The sequence below is a fragment of the Sus scrofa genome, chromosome 6 (genome assembly GCF_054392235.1).
Source record: "Sus scrofa isolate SSC_HxYL_T2T_F1_AM1 chromosome 6, Sscrofa_HxYL_maternal_Yorkshire_Landrace_v2.0, whole genome shotgun sequence".
NCBI lineage: Eukaryota > Metazoa > Chordata > Mammalia > Artiodactyla > Suidae > Sus > Sus scrofa.
In genome coordinates this window covers 91,033,936-91,054,280 of record NC_139388.1, presented here as the reverse complement: position 1 = coordinate 91,054,280, position 20,345 = coordinate 91,033,936, and the positions used below count along the sequence as shown (strand labels likewise).

General features: G+C 47.8%; 1 protein-coding gene across 2 annotated transcripts in view; it reads left to right on the top strand.

Moving 5' to 3' along the window:
• The window catches only part of LOC146402643 (uncharacterized), a 69,638-nt gene that overhangs the window by 12,183 nt on the left and 37,110 nt on the right, over window positions 1–20,345 (top strand). For both annotated transcript variants that reach the window (XR_014807371.1, XM_084963629.1), the window contains 2 exons: window positions 6,818–6,891; window positions 11,652–11,795. Coding sequence is in view for 1 of the 2 variants with exons in the window: in XM_084963629.1 (XP_084819755.1) it covers window positions 6,818–6,891; window positions 11,652–11,795 (218 nt within the window). In the remaining variant the exon portion in view is untranslated. The remainder of the gene's footprint in view (window positions 1–6,817; window positions 6,892–11,651; window positions 11,796–20,345) is intronic.

The window sequence follows — 20,345 nt, the reverse complement described above, 5'->3', positions numbered from 1 at the left end:
TGAAAATGAAATCTGAACTCTTTGCAGGGAGGTAATTTTTCCTAATCACTCACCCTGCTGCACAGATCTCCACAACTTGATTATGTCTAATTAGATTAATTGGATGGAAAGTGATTTCTTTTCTCTGAGAATATGAACTACAGAGAAGGGGGGCCATTTGAGGCCCAGTGAGTCCCTGACCACCCCCCCCAACAAGTTTGGCCCTTTGGGAGCGGCCGCGGGGCTGGGTCGGGGCCTCAATCTGGCCTCCCCTCTGCTTCTTTCTCCATATCACTTGCTCTGTCACTCTCAGTGTCTCTGTCTGCCCTTGTCCCCAACTCTCTCCCGACTTGCGCTGCAGCAGCCTCGGATCTGTCCTGGCTGTACCGGGGTTTGCCCTCCTGTACCCCTTCTCTCCGCCAGGAGATGACCCGGGGGCCGAGAGGTGCGATGAGGAGGGGAGATGCACAGCAGGCCATGGTCAAGGTCACCTTCTGAAGCAGCCGGGGGTTGAAGAGTGGGGGCCTTGTGGCTGAGCCCCCACGGAGAGTGGCCTGCAGGGCCAGGCGGGGCTGCACCAGCTGCAGGGCTCAGGGTGATTCCAGCTGGAAGAATGGGGTCCAGGCAGCTCTGAGGGCACAGGGCCGGCCATGCTGGGGCAGAAGGTGCCTAAACAGTCTGGTCCTCCCACAGCCCAGCCTGGGCACCACTGCCTGCAGGGTCTGTGGCAGAGAGCCCAGCCCCAGAGATGGCTCCTTCCCGGGGTCCTGGCCCGAGCTCAGCGCCCTCTTCCCCATCCGTTGCCAGTTGCCAGAGCCAGAAAGCTGGGCATCCTCGGCTGCTGGCTCCCTGCAGGCCCGCCAAGGGGCTCCCTGCTCTCCTTGCTGTCAATCCCCACCTCTGTCCCCTGCCCACACTGTTCTCACCTGGTCCAGGGCACCACCTCCTCTTCCCAGATGCTATACACTGCCCTGCAGTCATGGACCCAGCCCCTCCCTCTAGTACAGAGTCCACAGTGCATGTAACATGCCACGCCTCCTCTCTGTGTGTCCTAAATCACTCCTTCCAATTCCTCCATGGCTCCCACTGCTCTGAGGACTAAAATTCCAACAATCTGCACAGATGGCAGGGCTCTTGTAAACTGGCCACATGGACCTCCCCAGCCCCACCTCTCACCAGCCGGGGCTCCCACTCTGAACACTTAGACCCACTGTGTGCAGGCCTTTGCATGGGCTGGCCCGTCTTCCTGGAATGCCCTTTCCCAGGCCACCCCTGCCTGACACCAGCTTTCTTCACAGTTTTGCTCAGTGGGCAACACTAGCAGCTAGTGTGTACTGAACTGGTGTGTACGCTCTGGGCTATGGGAATTGCCTGATTAGTTCATTTAATGCAATAACTACCCTGTGGGGGTCATCATTATTCCCATTTTACAGGAGAGGAAACTGAGGTTCAGAGACAAGAAGCACCTGGCAGAGATCATTAGGCTGGGAAATGGTGGAGCTGGGATTTGAACCCCCAGCTCAGTGGCATGATGTTAACTTTCCCCAACCCACCAACCCCCTCCCAGGTTGAGGGTCCCTCCCCCCATGCTCCTGTGTTTCCCCTATAAAAGTATTTGCCTGACTGTCCCCCTATGTCCCCATCAGGCCACCTGTCTCTGTTCCCCAGAGCCCAGCAGGGGCCAGGTGTGAGCAGACACTTGACCAGAGTCTGCTGACTAAGGAACTCCAGTGGCAGCTCTGCTGGCTTTCAGGCCCCTCCCTCTCATAAGCCCCACCCCCACCTGCCAGCAACATCCTGTTTTTCAAGGCATTTAAGCCAAATAGAGTTTTACAGTTCATTTGAGTTCATCGAAGCTGCCCTTTCTGGAAACCTCGTTCACAGATTGCCCCGGAGAGGCAGGTATCCCGCCGGCAGCTCTCCCACCCCAGATCACACTCCATCCTAGTGCCTTGGACCTCCAGGAGGGGGCAGGCAGGGGACAGAGGACTGGCCTGGACAACAGGGTTACCCCAGGCCCAGGACTCCCCCAGATCAGGGACTTGTGACCCTTCCAGAACTCTTGAGTCCTAGAGATGGGGGTCTCCAAGGCAGAGACTGGTCTGGTCCCTGAGCATACAGCGGAAGCTCTGGGGTGAGCACAGTGAAACCCCTGCTCACAGCTGCAGCTCCACTGCCTGTCCACATCCCCAGGCTCCAGGGACTCCGGCTCTCTGCTGCGCCCCCTCCCATACCCAGCTCCCCTTCCTCAGGCTCTTCCTTCTCCCTGGAGTCCCCTTCCTCTACCTGTCACTTGTTTAATCCCAGCTCACACTTTCAGGCTCTGCTCAGGTATCACCTCCTCCAGGAGGCTTTTCTTCATCCCCATGTGAGGTTAGGGGCTCCTTCTCTGGACCTCCACAACCAGCTGTGCTAAGGGGGGGGGGTGGTGATGGCAAGTCTACCCTTGTCCCCCACACTCCAACACTAACTTCTCTAGGCTAAGAGCTCCTCAAGGACAAAGATGACCTGAGACAGACTCAAGTGCCTTGGCACAGGATCGTGACTGCACCATCCCCAAGGTCATGGTGGTGGGTCAGGATCAGGGAGGTGGATGGGGCCCAAACCTGGCATCTGGAGCCATGCGCTGACCTCCCAGATGATTACTTACTCATGTCTCTCTCTTACTGTGTGTCCTAAATCACTCCTTCCAGTTCCTTACACCATAAAAGGGATGATAGACGGGGGAACAATTCCAGGAAACCTAAATTCTGGCCAAGGCATTCAAAGACTGCGGGAGGAACTAGTGTCTGGCTCTCTGCCCTGACTCATCTGGACTCTTAATGGTTTGTAGGTCACCATCCAAGCAAGTCAGACACTGTCTGCATAGCCTCAGCAGGCTGCTCCCCTCCCTTACTGCTCCTGAAGTGACTTGGGCTCACTGGCAGGCTCACTGTCCATGCCTGACCCAACTCTGTCCCAAGAGTGACAGCTCCAGCCCCAACCCCTGGGCTCCCCACTCTTCTGCACAGAATATAAGATGTTCTGTGTCAAACATCTTACATTCACTAACACCATTCCCCCCACTCCATCCCTCCTTGCAGTCAAAAAGTATTCATTAAGTCCCTGCCCTGTATCAGACAATGCCAGAGTTACAGTGGTGAGCAAGGTAGACAAAGTCCCTGGATTCTTGTTGCTGGCATTTCACTGAAGGAGACAGACAAGCAATAAGAAGTGGGGGGAAAAATCTAGAAATTTTGGAGCATGGTGGTACCTGGAAGGAAATATGTCAGGGGGACATGATGTAAAGTGACTTCCTCTATCTTTGGTCAGCTTCCATCATCTCTCACCTGGGACTTTTCCAATAGCCTCCTGGATGGTTTCCTGGCCTCCATTCTTGTCCCCATAAATCTGCATCTGATTGTATCAGTTCCTCACTTAAAACTTGTCAATAGCTTTCCACAACCTTCAGCGGAAAAATAAAAATTTTCAACACAGTCCTTAAGCCCCTGACATTGCCCCTGCTCACCCACCCACCCCAAACTCGGTGATAGCATTTGTGTTGCAGCTGTGCCCTCCAGCCTTAGAGCAGCACATGAGGTGCCCCAGAAGTGAGTGCTGCATCCTGAATTCAGAGAACTGCAAGCACACAGGTGATGTTAGAGGCCAGATATGCCATTAGAGTAGATTCTGCAGGACTTTATGTACTGTGTTAAGATACTTAGGCCTTATCTAGTATGTCCTTTGGCTGTCTTATCTCCCCACATTGACTATAGCTCCTTGGGGGCAGGTACTCTGTTTTCTTCTCTCTTCTTTTAAGTTCAGGGATGAGAAAAGATTTGGTTAGGAGAAAAACCCAACAGAGATGTGGCCTGGCAACAGTGCTGTTGATCCAGGAACCAGATGAGGCAGATCACAGAAAAAGGAGTGATCTGGTGTTATACAGTGAAGGTGTTAACAAAGTAGCTCAAATGAAAGAGGGCCAAGTTCAAGGAAAACTTCAAGGAAGACAAATACTGGGATGAAAAAGTGTTACAGAAGGCTATGTTTCAGCACCATGGAGAGCTTCCTTCCTTCCTTCCTTGCTTCCTTCCTTTTCTTCTATAAGAATATATTATCCATAAATCAAGTAACCAGAGCAAATTATACATTTTCTTTATTTCTTAAAATCAGATATTTAAGTTATTCAGTTATCCATTCAAGCACATTACTCATTTCTGTTGTATTACTCATGTTATGAATAGAGGCAGGTGTTGCACCAGAAAATAAAGACATTCCATTATCAGAAAAATAAAATAAAATAAACTCATCTCTCAAAAACAACAACAAAAGACTATATTCATGCATTTCTTGGTCAATTGGAAACAAAAGAATATAAATAGATGTTATGGACTGCATGTTTGTGCCCCCCTCTCCAAATTTGTGTGTTGAAACCTTAAGCTCCAGTGGTACAGTGTTAGGAGGTAGGGCCTTTGGAGGGAATGAGGTTGAGATGATATCATAAGGGTGGAGCCCCCACAATAGGATTAGAGAGACAAGGGCTCACTCACAGCCAAGTGAGGCTGCGAGGAGAAGGCAGCTATCTGTAAACTAGTAAGATGTCTCTCATCAGAACCTGACCATGCTGGCACCCTGATCTTGGACTTCCAGCCCCCAGAACTGTGAGAAATACATTTCTGTTTTCAAGCCACCCAATCTATGGTATTTTTGTTATAGCCACTCAAGCTAAGACAATGGGGGTGTTAGACTCAGTGGCATTTAAAGGACTTTCTAGTCCCAAGTGACCTTGGGTCTTTGAGTCTACCTTTCCAAGAGTACACAATACATTAGGCTATGATGGGACATGGTGACTTTGGGAAGGCCGTGGGGCACCTGTTGAAAGGTGTTGGATATCTTTGTTTGGGGTACATCCAATCTTTTAATCCACCATGGGACATCCCCCCCCCCTTTTTTGGTTTATGCTCAGGCTCTTTGTACTCTCCGAACCTTGATACACAGTCATCAATTTCTACTTGTTCACCAAGCTTTAGCCATGTTGGCATTCTTTCATTGGCTATGATTCTTTCCCTAGGCTTTATCATATGCCCTACCTTTTGATAGGAATGTTCATTGTCACATAGGATTCTTTCAGTTGTAAGAGATAGGAACCCAATATTATTTAAATAAAGTAATAAAGGCAGGAAGGGAGGGAGTTTAACTGGTTACTTCACCTGAAAATTCTAATTCAGGTATGGCTGGATCCAGGAAGTCAAATGGTATTATCAAGACCTTCCTTTCAATCTCTTACCTGAATTTCCTTTTGCCTTGCCTCCATTCTTAAGGTGGGAGATGGCCACAAGTGGTTCCAAGTTTATATCACACAGGCTTATCACACTTCTTTGCTGATAATTTAAGCAAAAGTCCCTGGCATTTTCTCTTATTGGTCCATGTTGGATCATCTGCCCACCTCTGGACCAGGCACAAAATTCACACTAACCAAGACTGGGTGGAGTGTTTACTCTGAAGCAGCAGCTTGGTGTCAGCCCCACCTATGTGGACTAAAAGTGAAGGAGGAGGCGTTCCCATCATGGCTCAGCAGTAACAAACCCGGCTAGTATTCATTAAGATGCAGTTCAATCCCTGGCCTCACTTAGTGGTTTAAGGATCCGGCATTGCTGTGAGTTGTGGTGTAGGGCGCTCAGATCCCACAATACTGTGTCTGTGGTGTAGGCAGGCAGCTACAGCTCCAATTCAGCCCCTAGCCTGGGAACTTCCATATGCTGCAGGTGCAGCTCTAAAAAGAAAAAAAAAAGAAGGTGATGGAGGAAATAGTGGAAATAGTTACCCAAAAGAAAATCACGATGTATTAACTGAGAAGGAAATAAAGGATTCCGGGCAGGTAAAAGAAAAAAATAAATGCCCATAGCTGCTCCTCTTTGTTCCCTTGGCTGATTTCCACTCTTCCCTTTAGATTTCAGTTTATCTGGCACTTACTCAGGGAAGACCACTGATTTGCTGATCTAAACCAGGACCCTTCAATATTTTTCTTTTCCATCGTAGCACTTAACATTTATTGAGTATTTACTACATACCAGACAATATTCTGAGTACTTTACACCTACTAACAAATTCAATTCTCTTAACAGCCCTAATAGGTAGTTATTTTATGATCTCAATTTTTCTAGATGAGGACCTGAGAGCTAGTAAGGTTAAGCACTTGCTCAAGGTCTCATGGCCAGGGCATGGTAGGGCCAGGTTTATAAGCCAGGCAGGCATTCTTCAGAGCCTACCCTCTAAGAAGACTGCCCAACTTCTTATGACAATCATGCAATAATCCTTAGCATACTTGTACTTACATGTATTATTGATGTGATGATTTGCTCAATGCCTGTGTCCTCCACGAGACTGTGAGAAGCACAGAGGCAGGATGCTGTCTGTGTGGTCCACTGTGGTACCCCCAGAACCCATCATGATACTCAGAATATGACCTGGTGTCCTCACTTTTTAAGTGGAATGAATAAGGCTGCCCAACCCTGTTTTCCATAGGAAGGGGGCCCTGTCTCCCCTCTCCCCTCCTTCCTTGATCATTTTCTCTGTGCTTCCCTTGCCCTCTCCCCTCCCTTCTGCCCTCTCCCTCTCTCTGCCCCTTCCTGACACCCTCTGTCTCTCCCATCTCCCATTTTTCTGCTTGTATCTCATACTATCTCCTCCTCCTCCCCCCGCCTGCTCCCCCAGCTAATTAAATGATACCACAGGACAGGTTTCATTTGCATCTGGCTCAGAAGCCTTAGTGCCATTGGCTGCATGTTCATTAAATGGCTCTGTGTAAAGGGATGTAATGAGCCTATTTTATGACAACCATCATCTCTACTCATCCTAGGAAGTGATTATGTATTCATCAGGAAGAAAAAGAACCACAAGCCCCAGGGACAAGTCCATGGAGTTTGGAGAGGGGTGAGTAAGGGGAGGGGAACCTTGTTCTGACGCCAGGAAGGGTCTGAGCTCTGTTTGTGGTGGGGGACGGGAAGGCTGGGTGAGGGCAGTTATTGCCCTTATTACTTCAACATCCCCATAACTTTGAGTGTCAAAAAATCCCACTGGCTTTGACTAGGGTCCCAAACTCCTGGGGGTGGTACCCACACTGCTGTGAGGATGGGGCCTCACCCTGGGAAAGGAGACACCTCCTTGCACTTTTATCAAAAGGTATGAACCTGAGGTGGTCCTGAGCCTCCTCAGTCATAGGAGCCAGGAAAGGGCTGTGTGTGTGTGTGTATGTGTGTGTGTGTGTGTGGTGTGTCTCTCGTCTGTGTGTGTGTGTGTGTGTGTGTGTGTGGTGTGTCTCTCTGTATGTCTGTGTGTGTGTGTGTGTGTCTGTATCTGTGTATGTGCATGCACTGGTGGTAGTGGATCAGAATGTGTAGCAGAAAGAGGGCAGGGCAGACCCAAGAGGAAACAACAAATTTTAATAAACCACAGGGGACAAAAGGCCTGCGTAGGTCTGCAGGCCCATTCAGGTAAAGGCTGGACCATGCAACAGCAACAGGAAATAACCATGAAGACACTACCTTCGTTCAGGCTCTCTGTGAGCCCTGTTCTAAGCACTTTATACATATAATCTCCTTGAACCCTCGCTGCAACCCTATGAAGGAGGTATTACTATTATCCCTTTTTATAGATGAGGAAACTGAGGTACAGAAAGCATAGGTTCTTCTTTAAGTCACACTCTGGTACCAACCAGGCAGGCATTAAATCCAACATCCAGGCCCCCAAGTTCACACCTGACCCAACTCATGGGGCCACAGTGTGGTTCCCAGGAACCACGGCCTCTTCCCCCTGGAGGACCCACTATATGTCAGGCATCATGCAGGGGCTTTGCTTACATTATTTAACCAGCACAACCAAGTGAGGGAGGGATTGCCACTCCCATTCTACAGGGGAGGAGACTGAGGCTCAGGAGACAGAGGGACTGCTGGGATTGCCCAGGGCCAGCCCTGGATATCAGGTTTGGGTAGGTTCTGGAGGGCCTGACTCAGGAGCCCTGCTCCTCTGGATGCTGCCGCTGGTAACAGTGCAGGAGCTGTTTCAGGGCTTCTGAGCAGCATCAGGACCTCCCTTCAGGATGCTGTGCAGCTCTCTGGGGTCCTCAGGCCCAGTCTTGGCTGTTCCCACTGACTCCCACCAGGGTTCTGAGCCCAGCCACACCCCCCACCAATCAGGCCCTGAGTCATTTAACAAGGTCAGAGCCTCTGCCAGTCCCTCTTTCCCTAAAAGCAATCAGACATGGTGAAGAATTCTGCTGACCAGTTAGATCAAGCAGAACCTTGCACCCCGGAGACTCCTTCCTTGGCCAAGGGCCTGTTCTAACAGTGAGATTTGTTAACTCATTAGCAGAGAAGCAGACACACTCTAAATAATGCCTGGGCATATGAACCGCCATCTGTGCCTGGAATGCTGAGCATGCGGCGGCCCGGCCAGTGGGCTCCTGCCAGCACAGCCTTGCAGGCAGGACCTTTCCCGCCAGTCACAATGGAGGCTGAAACTTCTAGAAACACAAGATCAAAATCCTAGGGGCAGAAGGGCCTGGACAGGAAGGGAACTTGGGGAAACCCAGGGGGAGACCCAGAGCTGATCTGGTCAGGAAAGTCTCAAATGGGCTAGAGGGGAGAATTCAGATCAGTTGAGCACTTATCATATAATGGGTCTTTTGATATGACTTCTCATCTAAGCCTGGTCACTTTAGGGAACAGATGTCATTGTTCCCATTTTGCAGGTGAGGAAATCAAGGCTGAGAGATTAAGTGACCATCCCAAGGTCACACAGCTTGGCGGAGGTGGGGCAGGGATTCAAACCCAGGCCCCTGGCAACCCCTAGGTCCATCTTTTTCCTCCCAACCATGTCTAGGTTTGCTCTTCACTGCATTGGGATGCCTGTGGCTCCTCCAGCTCTGTTGTCCCCCCAAAAGCCACCAGGTGGGTTCCTGGGGAAGAGAAGCTTCAGTAAGTCTCAGTTTTCAACCCAGAGGAGCCAAAACCATCCCTCTGGGGAAGCAAAGAGAGTAAATCATCCGACCTCTTAGTCATGGAAAGGGCAGATGCTGCCCTCCTTCCCCAGGAAGTTTGTAAATCAAACTCTAGCCCTGGATTTGTGGAATCTGCTGGGAGATACATAAGGCAGGAAGCAGGGGAAGGGATGCTGAGAGAAGAGCGGCCCCCCAAGTTAGGTCCCAGGGGGCTTCGTGGAGGGGAGGGCATAGCATGCTGCTGAGGGACCACTGCTCACACCTGTGTCCTCACAGGGTGAACCAGATGCTCCTGGGACTGCCAGCCTGACATTCTATGGGTCTCTGACCCAGTGTCTGAGTATCTGGGGGCAGCTAGAGCAAAGGGTCTGGGTCTCAGGGGTGGAGGCTGGGGAGGGGTCTTGGCATGGACAGCAGCTCTCAGCTGAGCCCTGGGTGGGGGTATTTGGTGGGGAAAGGGGGCTCGTGGTCATGGAGGACTGGCCTGGGGTGGGGGTGCCCAGCAGGACCCTTGGCAATCCCTCTGATTTCCATACCCACAATGTGGCAAAGTCACCCGCTTCTTTGAAAACATCCATCTCTCATGCCAAGCATCAGGTCACAGGAAGTCCAGCCATGCTGGCTTCTTTTGTCCCCAGGGGCCTGGCCACAGGTTCTTAGCCAAGGCAGATAAGGGTCACTTGCTTATCTAATTGTCCCCTAAACCATTATCCCCTTGGCTCCCTGAACTGAGCTCCCTGTCCATCCCCACCCTCTCCCATCCCCAGAACTTTCCTGCAGAATTTCCTGGGACTGCAGCTGGGGAGTGCGAAGCTCAGTGCTGCATCAGACACACTCCCTGCTCTTTCTTTGTCTTGAAGCCAGCAGTGAGTGCATCCCCCCGCCGTTCTGATAACAGACATTTTAATCATTATAATTATCACCTGAGAAATTGGGTTTTTCTATGGACAATTAAAATGAAATTCGGCTCGGCTTTGTCTCTCTCTCAGCTTTAAATCTGATAGCGAATTTCACAGCACACCTGGAAACAAGAGTTAGAGGAGATCGGAGAGGGGTGAAGAGAGCCTGGGGAGTGAATGTGGATGTGACAATGCATCTGGGATGAGGGCTACCATGTGCACGTGTGTGTGTGTGTGCGCGCATGCGCACAAGCTGGCACAAGAGTGAGTATGTATGTGTGTCTGTGCCTGTGTGTATAGGAGCAGGTGTGGCCACAGCTGTCATATGGATGTGTTTGCCTGTCCATGTGTGCATGAGCAGGTTGCATGTGAACGTGTGTGTATGTTTGTGTGTGTATGCATGAATGCACCCAAGGGTGTATATGAGCACATGCTCTGTGCATGCGCAGTGAGGGAGAGGGGGTGGGGTGACAAGATGCAGGCAGCAGTTCAACAGGGGTAGGGCATGGGATGTGGGGTCTGGTGACAGATGATCTGAGGATAACTGGGGGGTGGGTGATGGGGTGCAGGTGCAGGTCTGTCCCTGGGAGTCAGCAGGTCCCTCGCTTCCTGCTTGTTGAGTTCCCCTCTTTGAGCCTCTTTTTTTTCAGCTCCAATGGGCACAGTGACAGTTCCTCCCCAGTAGGACCATTGGTTGTGAGAATGAAGTGCAGTAGGCTGTATACTCCATGCAGTGCAGAGCGAGCGCTCAGGGAGGGCTGGTTAGTATCTGCCCACCCTAGGGTGGCAGGGTGGGGGCCATTGGGATGATGGCACAGGTGACAGGGCATGACCACGGGTGATGAGAACTCAGATCCTGAGGTCCAGGTGGGGCAGGGCCCAGCTATTGGACCTCAGGTACTTGGCTTGGCTGGGGCCCAGCTGCCCAGTCCTGCACTTGGCCATGGGGTAGCCCTCTTGAGTGACAGATAGACAGTGATGGAGGAGGCCATGGGGAGACCCTGAGGGCACTTATGGGCTAAGTGGGGAGGAGCAGCCAGAGCAGATCTGGGGTGAAAGGTAAACAGAAGCCTGGGATCCCCAGACCTGTCGAACTCCAGTTCTCTCTGCACTCAGATCTAGCTGGAGCCAGCCCAGCCTCCAACATCCCACTTAAGACCCCACAGGACCCACAGCATCCCCCTCAGACCACACCGTGGTCCTGGGGTGAGCCTTTGAGTCCCTCTTCCTCCTCTAAAGGGCCAGGAGGGCAGTAGAGAGAGTGTAAGTGTGAGAGAGTGTAAGTGTGGCAGGCAAGCACTCACGCACCCCTCCCACCTTCTGAGCAGATTCCACCACAGGACTTTCCAGTGGTGGAAAGTTTGTTGGGGGGGGGGGTCCCTCCTCTCCTCTTAGCCTCAGCCTCCTCATTATCATATGAGGACAAGGACTTCACCCAGGCAGTCGGAAGGGTCTACACCAAGTGCAGTGGTTACTCACAGGCACTGAGTTTAGATCTCGATCTCAGCAGCCCCCGCATGACCCCGAGGTCCTTGCTTCCCCTCCCGTGTTCTCATCTCTCCATTGGGAGGATAGTGGGCCATTCCAGTCCCAAGGTATGATGAGGGTCATTGCCAGCAGACACAGGACAGTTAGCACAGGACCCAACACCAGATAACTGGTGTAAAGTGATACCTCATTGTTCTGATTTGCATTTCTCTATTAATTTGTGGTGTTGAGCACGTGGATGGTAGTTTTGACAGAAGCATTGCATGCACGGAAAGCTAATTAGTATCTAAAGTGTCTATTCCAATAAGGTCAAATCACTGCCTCTTTCACAATGGATGTGGTCCACTGTAATTAACCTGCCACCAAGTGGCTGCCTGATCGCTTTGAAGAAGAGCGCCATATTGAGGACTCAGTATTGGTTTCTACTGCTGGCCATAGCCAGGTTGTTCATGGTGAGTGCCCGTCCATGTTGCCCACACCAAACCTCCATCCCTGCCACCATGGCCACATTGTTCATGAGCCTAGCAGGTGATGTCAGGAGCACCTGGGGAAAGAGGCTGACTGGTATCCATGCAACAGATTATCTTATCCACTCGATAATTAAAATCCTCCCCTGCTGAGGTCACCCTTTGGTGGGCATTCCATAGGACACAAATATCTTTGCATTTTCTGCCCATTTAGAGAGGTCTACCTACATATCTCTTCCCCAGATTTCTTGTCAATTGTTCAATCATGTTTCTTCCAAATACCTGACCATCCAGCCAAACTATTGGTAAACAATAGCACATCTGGCCCCTTTTGCCCACTGGGAGGACTTCCCTTCACCTCCATCCTTTGAGGATGTCCCAGAAGGGGTTATAGTGCTGCATTGCCCATTCAGGTATATCGCATAGAACCATCTGTAAACTAGGCCTGAGTCTTCTCTTCCTCTGTCAATTAATTGTAGGGAACTCACCATGAAGTCATAGGCACAGACTGAGAGAGGCAAGGCGGTGAGGTGGGATTGGGGACCATGGCACTTGGGCCACTTCTTCATGTCCCTTTCTTGTGCCTTCAGGGCCTGCCTGGCCTAACGACACTTCAATTTGACTCTGGAGTATTGTGCATGTCTAATTTTATGGCTTGGTGGTCAGATAACCCCTAGTTCATGAGGGGCTGCTCAGGTCACATGATAATTTGGTGGCTCATGATTAAGTGTTCAATCTCTGCTAATTAGGCCCAGCAGCAGGCCAAGAGCTATTTCTAAAAAGGAGGGTAGTTATCCATAAAAGATGGTAAGGCTTTGCTCCAAAACCCTAAGGCCTGTGCTGCAATTCACCCATAAGGGCTCATTACAGGCTCCACACAGCATCCTCATCTGCCACTGGCCCTTCACACATCATTGGATCTGCTGGACTATGTGACCCAGTTTTCAGCACCATTTGCACAGTTGCAGAGTCTTCTCTTATTATGTGTCCCAAACTTTCCGCTTTTCAGATCACTCGATAAATGGGTCAGAGTAACACACCCTAAATGGGAATATGTTACCTCCAAAATCAAAAAGGCCCACTAGGTGTTGTGCCTCCTTTTTTTGGTTGTAGGAAGGGCCAGATGCAACATCTTATCCTTCACCTTAGAAGGCCTGTCTCAACATGCCCCAAATCCCTGGAACCCTAGAAATTTCACTGAAATAGAAGACTCCTGAATTGTGTTGGATTTATTTCCCACCCCCTGGCATATAAATGTCTTACCAATAAGTGTAGAATAGTTGCTACTTTTGCTCACTAGGTATGCCACCAACGTAATAGATCTATGTGATGTCTTGTGGGAGGGAGATTAAGATCCCTGAGGTAGGACAGTGAAAGAAAGCTGTTTCTGGTGATTCTTATGGCCAGGCATGGGGTTTTTTGTTTCTTTGTTTGCTTTTTAGGGTCTCACTGATGGCATATGAAGGTTCCCAGGCTAGGAACTACAGCTGCCAGCCTATGCCACAGCCACAGCAACACGGGATCCAAGCCGCATCTGTAACCCACACCACAGCTCATGGCAACGCTGGGTCCCCGACCCACTGAGCGAGTCCAGGGATCGAATCTTTATCCTCATGGATACTAGTCGGATTTGTTTCCACTGCACCATGATAGGAACTCCCTGTTTTTTCCTTTTTTTATGAAGTTCTACTTTCAATTTTTTATTACAGTTTATTTACAGTGTTCTGTCAATTTCTGTTGTACAGCAAAATGACTCAGTCATACACACACACACACATATATATATACATTATTTTTCTCACATTATCCTCCATCATGTTCCACCACAAGTGACTGGATACAATTCCCTGTGCTACACAGCGGGACAAGTATGATTTTAAAAAGCATTTGCCAGATCAATAGCTGTGTTCCACGTACCGGAGAATATGTTAATTTGCTCTAGTAATAAAAGGACATCTGGTCCAGCAGCTGCAATTGGAGTCACCACCTGATTAAGCTGATGATAATCCACTGGCGTTCTCCAAAATCCATCTGTCTTCTGCACAGGCCAAGTAGGTGAGCTGAATGGAGATGTGGTGGGAATCACCACCCCTGCATGTTTCAAATCTTTGCTGGTGGCACTAATCTCTGCACTTGCTGTAGGAATGCAGTATTGCTTTTGGTTTACTATTTTTCTAGGTAGTTCTAGTAGTTTCTTCTTGGCTTTCACATCATAATAGCCCTCATTCTACAAGTCAGGGAACCCATGCCGGTTGCTAAGTGTATCTATTCCAATTATGCATCCCAGAACTAGAGAAACTCAGGCACCTGCTGGACCCAGTGTGTGCCATACCTCAGCTAAAATTCCATTGATCACCTGACCACCATAAGCCCCTACTCTGACTGGAGGGTCACAGTGACATTTTGGGTCTCTGGAATTAGTGTCAGTTCAGAGCCAGTGTTCAGTAATCCCCCAAAGATCTGATTATTTCCTTTCCCCCAGTAGACGGTTACTCTGGTAAAAGGCCAGAGTCCTTTTAGGAAAGGCTAGGAGGAAGATTAACTGTATACATTTTTGGCAGAGTGCCAGGGTCCTTCCTCAAGGGCACCCAGCCTCCCCTTCATTCAAGCCTCCCTGTAAACTGACTCAAGTCTGGGAATCTCTTGTGGAGGCGTGACTCTGTATCTATGATTCAGGTTAGAATTTTGCTCACTTGACCTAGAATTTTTATGCTTACATAGATCAAGTAAGAATGTAGTAAGCTAGAGTTCCTGTCATGGCTCAACAGTAACCAACCCAACTAGTATCTGTGAGGATGCATGTTAGATCCCTGGCTTCCCTCAGTGGGTTAAGGAACTGACATTGCTTTTTAACTGTGCTGTAGGTTGCAGATACAGCTTGGATCCAGCAGCTACAGCTCCAATTCGACCCCTAGCCTGGGAACCTCCATATGCCGTGAGTTTGGCCCCAAAAAGACAACAAACAAAAAACAAAAAACAAAACAAAACAAAAAAAAGAATTCAGTAGGCTTTCCAGGTATTTCACTTCTAGGAACACCAGGATCATGGTCTGTAAGAGCTGGACTATTCCAAATGCTGCTTTGGCTCTGTGTCTGTTTTGAGAACCATGCCCACCTTGTCTTTGCTGGCCTCTGCCACCCCAGGACCCAATTATTCCCATTGCATTTAAGTTTCCTAAATCAGCGACCACAAAGAAGAGCAATCACAGAACCCTTCAAGGAGCCCTGGGGCTCCCTTTACGACTTCATTTTCTCTCCTCTGTAGTGACCAGTATGTCTTCTGGCTCCTCCCAAGGTGGGTGAGCCGGTCTTAAATGACAAATCTGTTCTAACATTCCAGTCTCCCAAAGTTTTGAATCCCTTCTTCTGTGTTAAAGCAAGGCAGGTCAGCACTTCTAACTCACTCACTCTGGGCCACCTTTTCATCCATGTTTCAGACAATACACCAAACTGTTGGGACTCATCTTAACTTCCTGAGCTCTAACATTAAGTGCAACATCTCTCCTTTGTGAGCCCATATCAATGAATTTGGCCTAATGCAACTGTATGTTCCTTCCATCATTATCTGACATCCTTAAGATCCATTCCCACACATGTTCCCAAGATTTCTGTCTGTATAAATTAGAAAATCCAAGCAGTTCTTTTGGAATGTAGCATAGCTCATCATGAGTCATACGTTGTACTTCACTTTAGGGGCTGCTGGCACTTGGTCTAGTTATAAGTCTAGAAGCAAAGAGGGATGGAGGAGGGTACTGGGGAGAATCAGCATTGTCTTACCAGCCAACTGACTCCGGGAGAACATTGTAGTTTGCTCATGGGCAATGCAGGGTTAACTCCTTCAGATGGAGGTGCAGAGACTGCTTCTACTCAGGTGAAGAGGCTGATTCTGCCTGCCAAAAAGACTCATTAGAGTATAGGGGCTCAAAATCCCCATCTTCATCAAAATCTTCCCACATGTCCCCTTTCCAATTTTAGGGATCCCATTCCTCCCCCATCAATGCTCTCGCTGGAGCAGCAGACACTCTGGGAGTCTGGGAATTCCATCTGCCTGTAGACCAACCACTTGCAGGATGAGGTCCTGGGTTTTGTTGTCAGTAATCTCAGTCCTATGACTACCAGATATTGGAGTCTCTTTCTGGGCAGACATAGAGGCCTTCTGATTACTTTCTCTCACTTCAGTTGGGAATTCAAATTCCTTAGCTCATCTTTATCTTTCCCCACTTTGTCCAGTGACATTAGGAACAACCACCTAATCTCATTATATTCACTAGTTTGACAAAAACGTTTGAGTGTACGGTATACATGGTCACTTAGATTCTTGCTTCTTATAAGTGTTTGGTTTGGAGGATGCAGTTGTGGTATTTTTCATACTCTACTGCCAGGTCATGCCATGGACTCTCAGTGCTCTTTTTACTACTGGAAATAGAGTCACTAGTGTCCTTAAATCTAATCAGATTCAGAATGTCAATTCAAAAAAACCCTAGAATTCGGAGTTCCCGTCGTGGCGCAGTGGTTAACGAATCCGACTAGGAACCATGAGGTTGCGGGTTCGGTCCCTGCCCTTGCTCAGTGGGTTAACGATCCGGCGTTGCCGTGAGCTGTGGTGTAGGTTGCAGACGCGGCTCGGATCTCGCGTTGCTGTGGCTCTGGCGTAGGCCGGTGGCTACAGCTCCGATTCGACCCCTAGCCTGGGAACCTCCATATGCCGCGGGAGCGGCCCAAGAAATAGCAACAACAACAACAACAACGACAAAAGACAAAAGACAAAAGACAAAAAAAAAAAAAAAAAAAAAAAAAAAAAAAAAAAAAAAAAACCCTAGAATTGATTCAGAAAATAGTTCACCCTTAAGGTTCTGTACCTCTAGAACCACTCTCAGTACCAATATTTGTATTAGTCAGGGTTCTCTTGAGAAACAGGACCAATAGATTATAAATATAGAGACAGAAATGGAATTATTATCAGGAATTGATTACAGAGAACAGAAAGTAGTGTGGGGCAGCAAGCAGAGACCCAGGATACCTGCTGGTGCAAATGAGGCTGAAAGCAGTCTGCTGGAGAATCTCCTCTTGCTCAGGGAAGCTAGTCTTTTTGTTCTATTCAGGCCTTCAACTGATTGGATGAGGCCCACCTATAAGATGGAGGGCAATCTGCTTACTCATATTTTACTGATTTTAAAGTTAATCTATTTCAAAAACATTCTTAAAGTTGACACAAAAAATAAGACTTGACCAGAAAATAAATGAGCTAACATCCATGAGCATATATTGAGCACTAACTGCGTGCCCAGCTCTGTACTCAGCACTTCAAATACTTCATTTCACCATCATAACCTCCCTATAAGTTCTATGAATGGCCCCCTCTTTTGTTTCTAGGAAACCAAACTTCAGAGAGGTTAAGTTACTCATCCAAAGACACACAGCTTGTAAGTGGGAGACGCCAAGCCTGAATCCAGTGCAACCTGCTCCACAGCCCATGTTCTTAACCAGCACATACAACTGATATATCTGGCATCATGTCCGTGGCAGGGGGGGTTGGTGGGGGGAGACTGGTACTGAGATCTATGTATCTGTGCTGACAAGAGAGGAAAATAGCAGAGTTGGCCAAGACCCTGAGTTGAATATGAGAAGAGGTTAGGATGAGGTCAGTTTTAGGGGAAAGATAGTGAGCTCATTCATGTTAAGGACAGAGAAAGAAAGGCAAGGGGCATTTCTCTCCCAAATCGCTCCCTCAGAGTCATCTTTAAAAATGTGGATTTATTTAGCTCCTGATGAATTCAAAATTTATATCTCCAACCCCAAATCCTGTTCTTTGTATCAGTCAGGTTAGGCTAGCTATGTTGTGGTAACAAACAGACCCAAATCTCAATGGTTTTAAACCTCTAAGTCTTATTGTTTACTCATGCTACCTGCCCTTTCAAGTCACTGGGGACCTGATGAGTATTATTCTCATTCCAGGTTTTGTTGTCATCAAGACAGAAAGAAAAAAAGAAATGAGGAGAATTGAGTACAGGCTCTTAAGTCCTCATTAGCTCTGGGGCTGAAGAGAGAGACACACAATTCTTCACTTAGTGTCTCAGAATCTAAGGAAAGAAATAGGGCTATTTTCAGGTGTCCTCATATGAACGGGGAAACAGACTGCCTTTAGGAACATCCAGTCTGGTGAAAGAATCCCAGTCTTCACTAGTATCAGGTGCCCCCTGGGATGACTTGATACCACGGAAGATAACAACTCTCTGAAAACTCTCAGACATGAGCTCACATTGTCCTGAAAACTCTCAGATGTAAATTCACATTGTTCTGACAGAGACCATCAGCTTCAGTGAGGTGGCTCCTTTTTTAGGTGGGTACTACCACCAACATCTCTGGGCTTGAGCAGAGGGGCAGAGTGGCGGTGGCTGGGTTCTGGGATAGAGTTGCTAAGACTAAGAGATTTCTTCCCCACTCCTGTATCATCACGAACATGGCTCTGCCCCTCTGTGAGCCTACCACCTCATCTGTGACTCAGGGCTAAGGCTAGGTGATACTAAATATCACCTCTGCCTCCACGCTGGAATCTGTCTCCTCCTATTCTTGCTCAGACCCCCTCATTCCCACCCTTCTCACCCCATCATCCCTGAATCTTAATCCTGCAGTAATGGAGCCACTAACCTGGTTAATTGTATGAGTCTGAAAATCACCCAATGAGGAGGTCGCATGGGCGGCTGCTGCTTCCACTCCATCACCCACCCTAATGCATTGTCTGACACTTTCCATTTATTTTTCAATTCCTTTACCATCAGAAATGACAATTAAATTTCCAGTGTAAATACCGCTTTACCAAACTGAATTAATTATGGGTGAGGAGACAGGCTTCAGCAGCATGATTAGAGCATCTCAGGCATTAACTCTTCTGTCCTCCCTAAGGTCCCATGGCAGGGGTGGGGGTGGGGACAGAAGGTTCAGGTATTCTCCCTGGAATACACTGCTCATAACCACAATGCAGGTCACTTAGCCCCTGGCCTTTTGCCCTCTTGCAGCCTTCTATCAGAGAGAGCCTGAGGTCAGCAAATTCACTTCTCACTGGTAGAGCTTTGGAGTTGGGAGGAGGGAATTGCTCTTTTGAAGATAAAGAGACTGAGGCCCAGAACGTGGAAACTCTCACTCTCAGTGGACCATCAGAGAACTGATATCACAGTACAAAGAGGTAACCTGAATTTGGGGAAAGACAGGTGTCTGCAGGGAGAAATAGAACCTAAGCATTCACATATCTAGGGTATATAGGAATGTAACCCTACACGAATAAACAGATAAACTTTAAAAAATTAGTTTGGCCTTTTTCTTCTCAAAGCCCAGGCATGCCTAGGGAAGATCATGGAGATTCCTGAGGAAGCCTCCCTAGGGCTGGCAAGATAAAGGATACTGCTCACTTCAAAAACTCCACCCAGGCCAATCTGCTCTAAAAACCGTAAGACTTAACCACAGAGCATAAAGAAACAAAAACTGTTGCATTAGGAACATAATACTTGTCTAAGACTGAAAATTAATCACATCATCAGAAATACATCCTCCCACACTGGCTAGCAAGGACTGAGTAAAAATAACAATGGATTGTGTCTGGGAGAGCTTTAAGAGACAGGTTATTTCTGGGGTACAGCACAAAGTTAAGACCCAAAGGCAAGTGCATGGGGAGCAGACATTGGAAACCAACCTCCAGAAAGTCAGTCAAAATCTTAGCCTTAATTTTCACTAGGAGAATAAAAAACCTGTGGTATACTGAGGATAACCATAGCAACCACAGACTTCAAACCCAGCCTGGCTAGTCAACTGCTGACTAGATTAACACATACTCCCACATTAAAGGTCTAACAGAAGAAAAGGTATACATATCTCCAATCATAAAAAATATTTAATTTGCTGTCTGTCATCCTACAAAAGATGTCCAGCTTTCAATAAAAAGGCATGAGGCATATGAAAAGGCAAGAGAAAAGACACTGAACAATTATCAAGACAAAACTTAGATATGACACAGGTATTGGATTTATCAGTGAATTTTAAATTACCATAATTAATATATTAAAGATACTAATGAAAAGGTTGACAACATGCACAATCAAATGATTATCTTCATCAGAGAAGGGAATGCTAAGAAAGAAACAAGCAGTAATACTAAAAAACAAAAACCTCAGTTACAGAGATGAGACATACCTTCCATGGGTTTAGCAATAGACTTGAGATATTAGAGGACAAAACCAGTGAACTGGTATATAAGTCAATGAATTACCTAAACTGAAACAAAACAAAACAAAAACAAGAAGATTAAAAAATCAGCATGTCCAAGAACTGTTGAGCAATGTAAAATAGTGTAGTCTCAGAAGGACAAAAGAGAAAGAAAAAGACAACTATTTGAAGAAATAATGTCTAAGAAGTTTATTAAGATAATGACAGATATCAACCTACAGTTCCAAAAAGCTCAGAGAACATCAAACAAAGCCAATATCAAAAAATTTTAATGAATATACAATTAAAACCAAAATTCCAGGCAAATAAATCCAAGTTC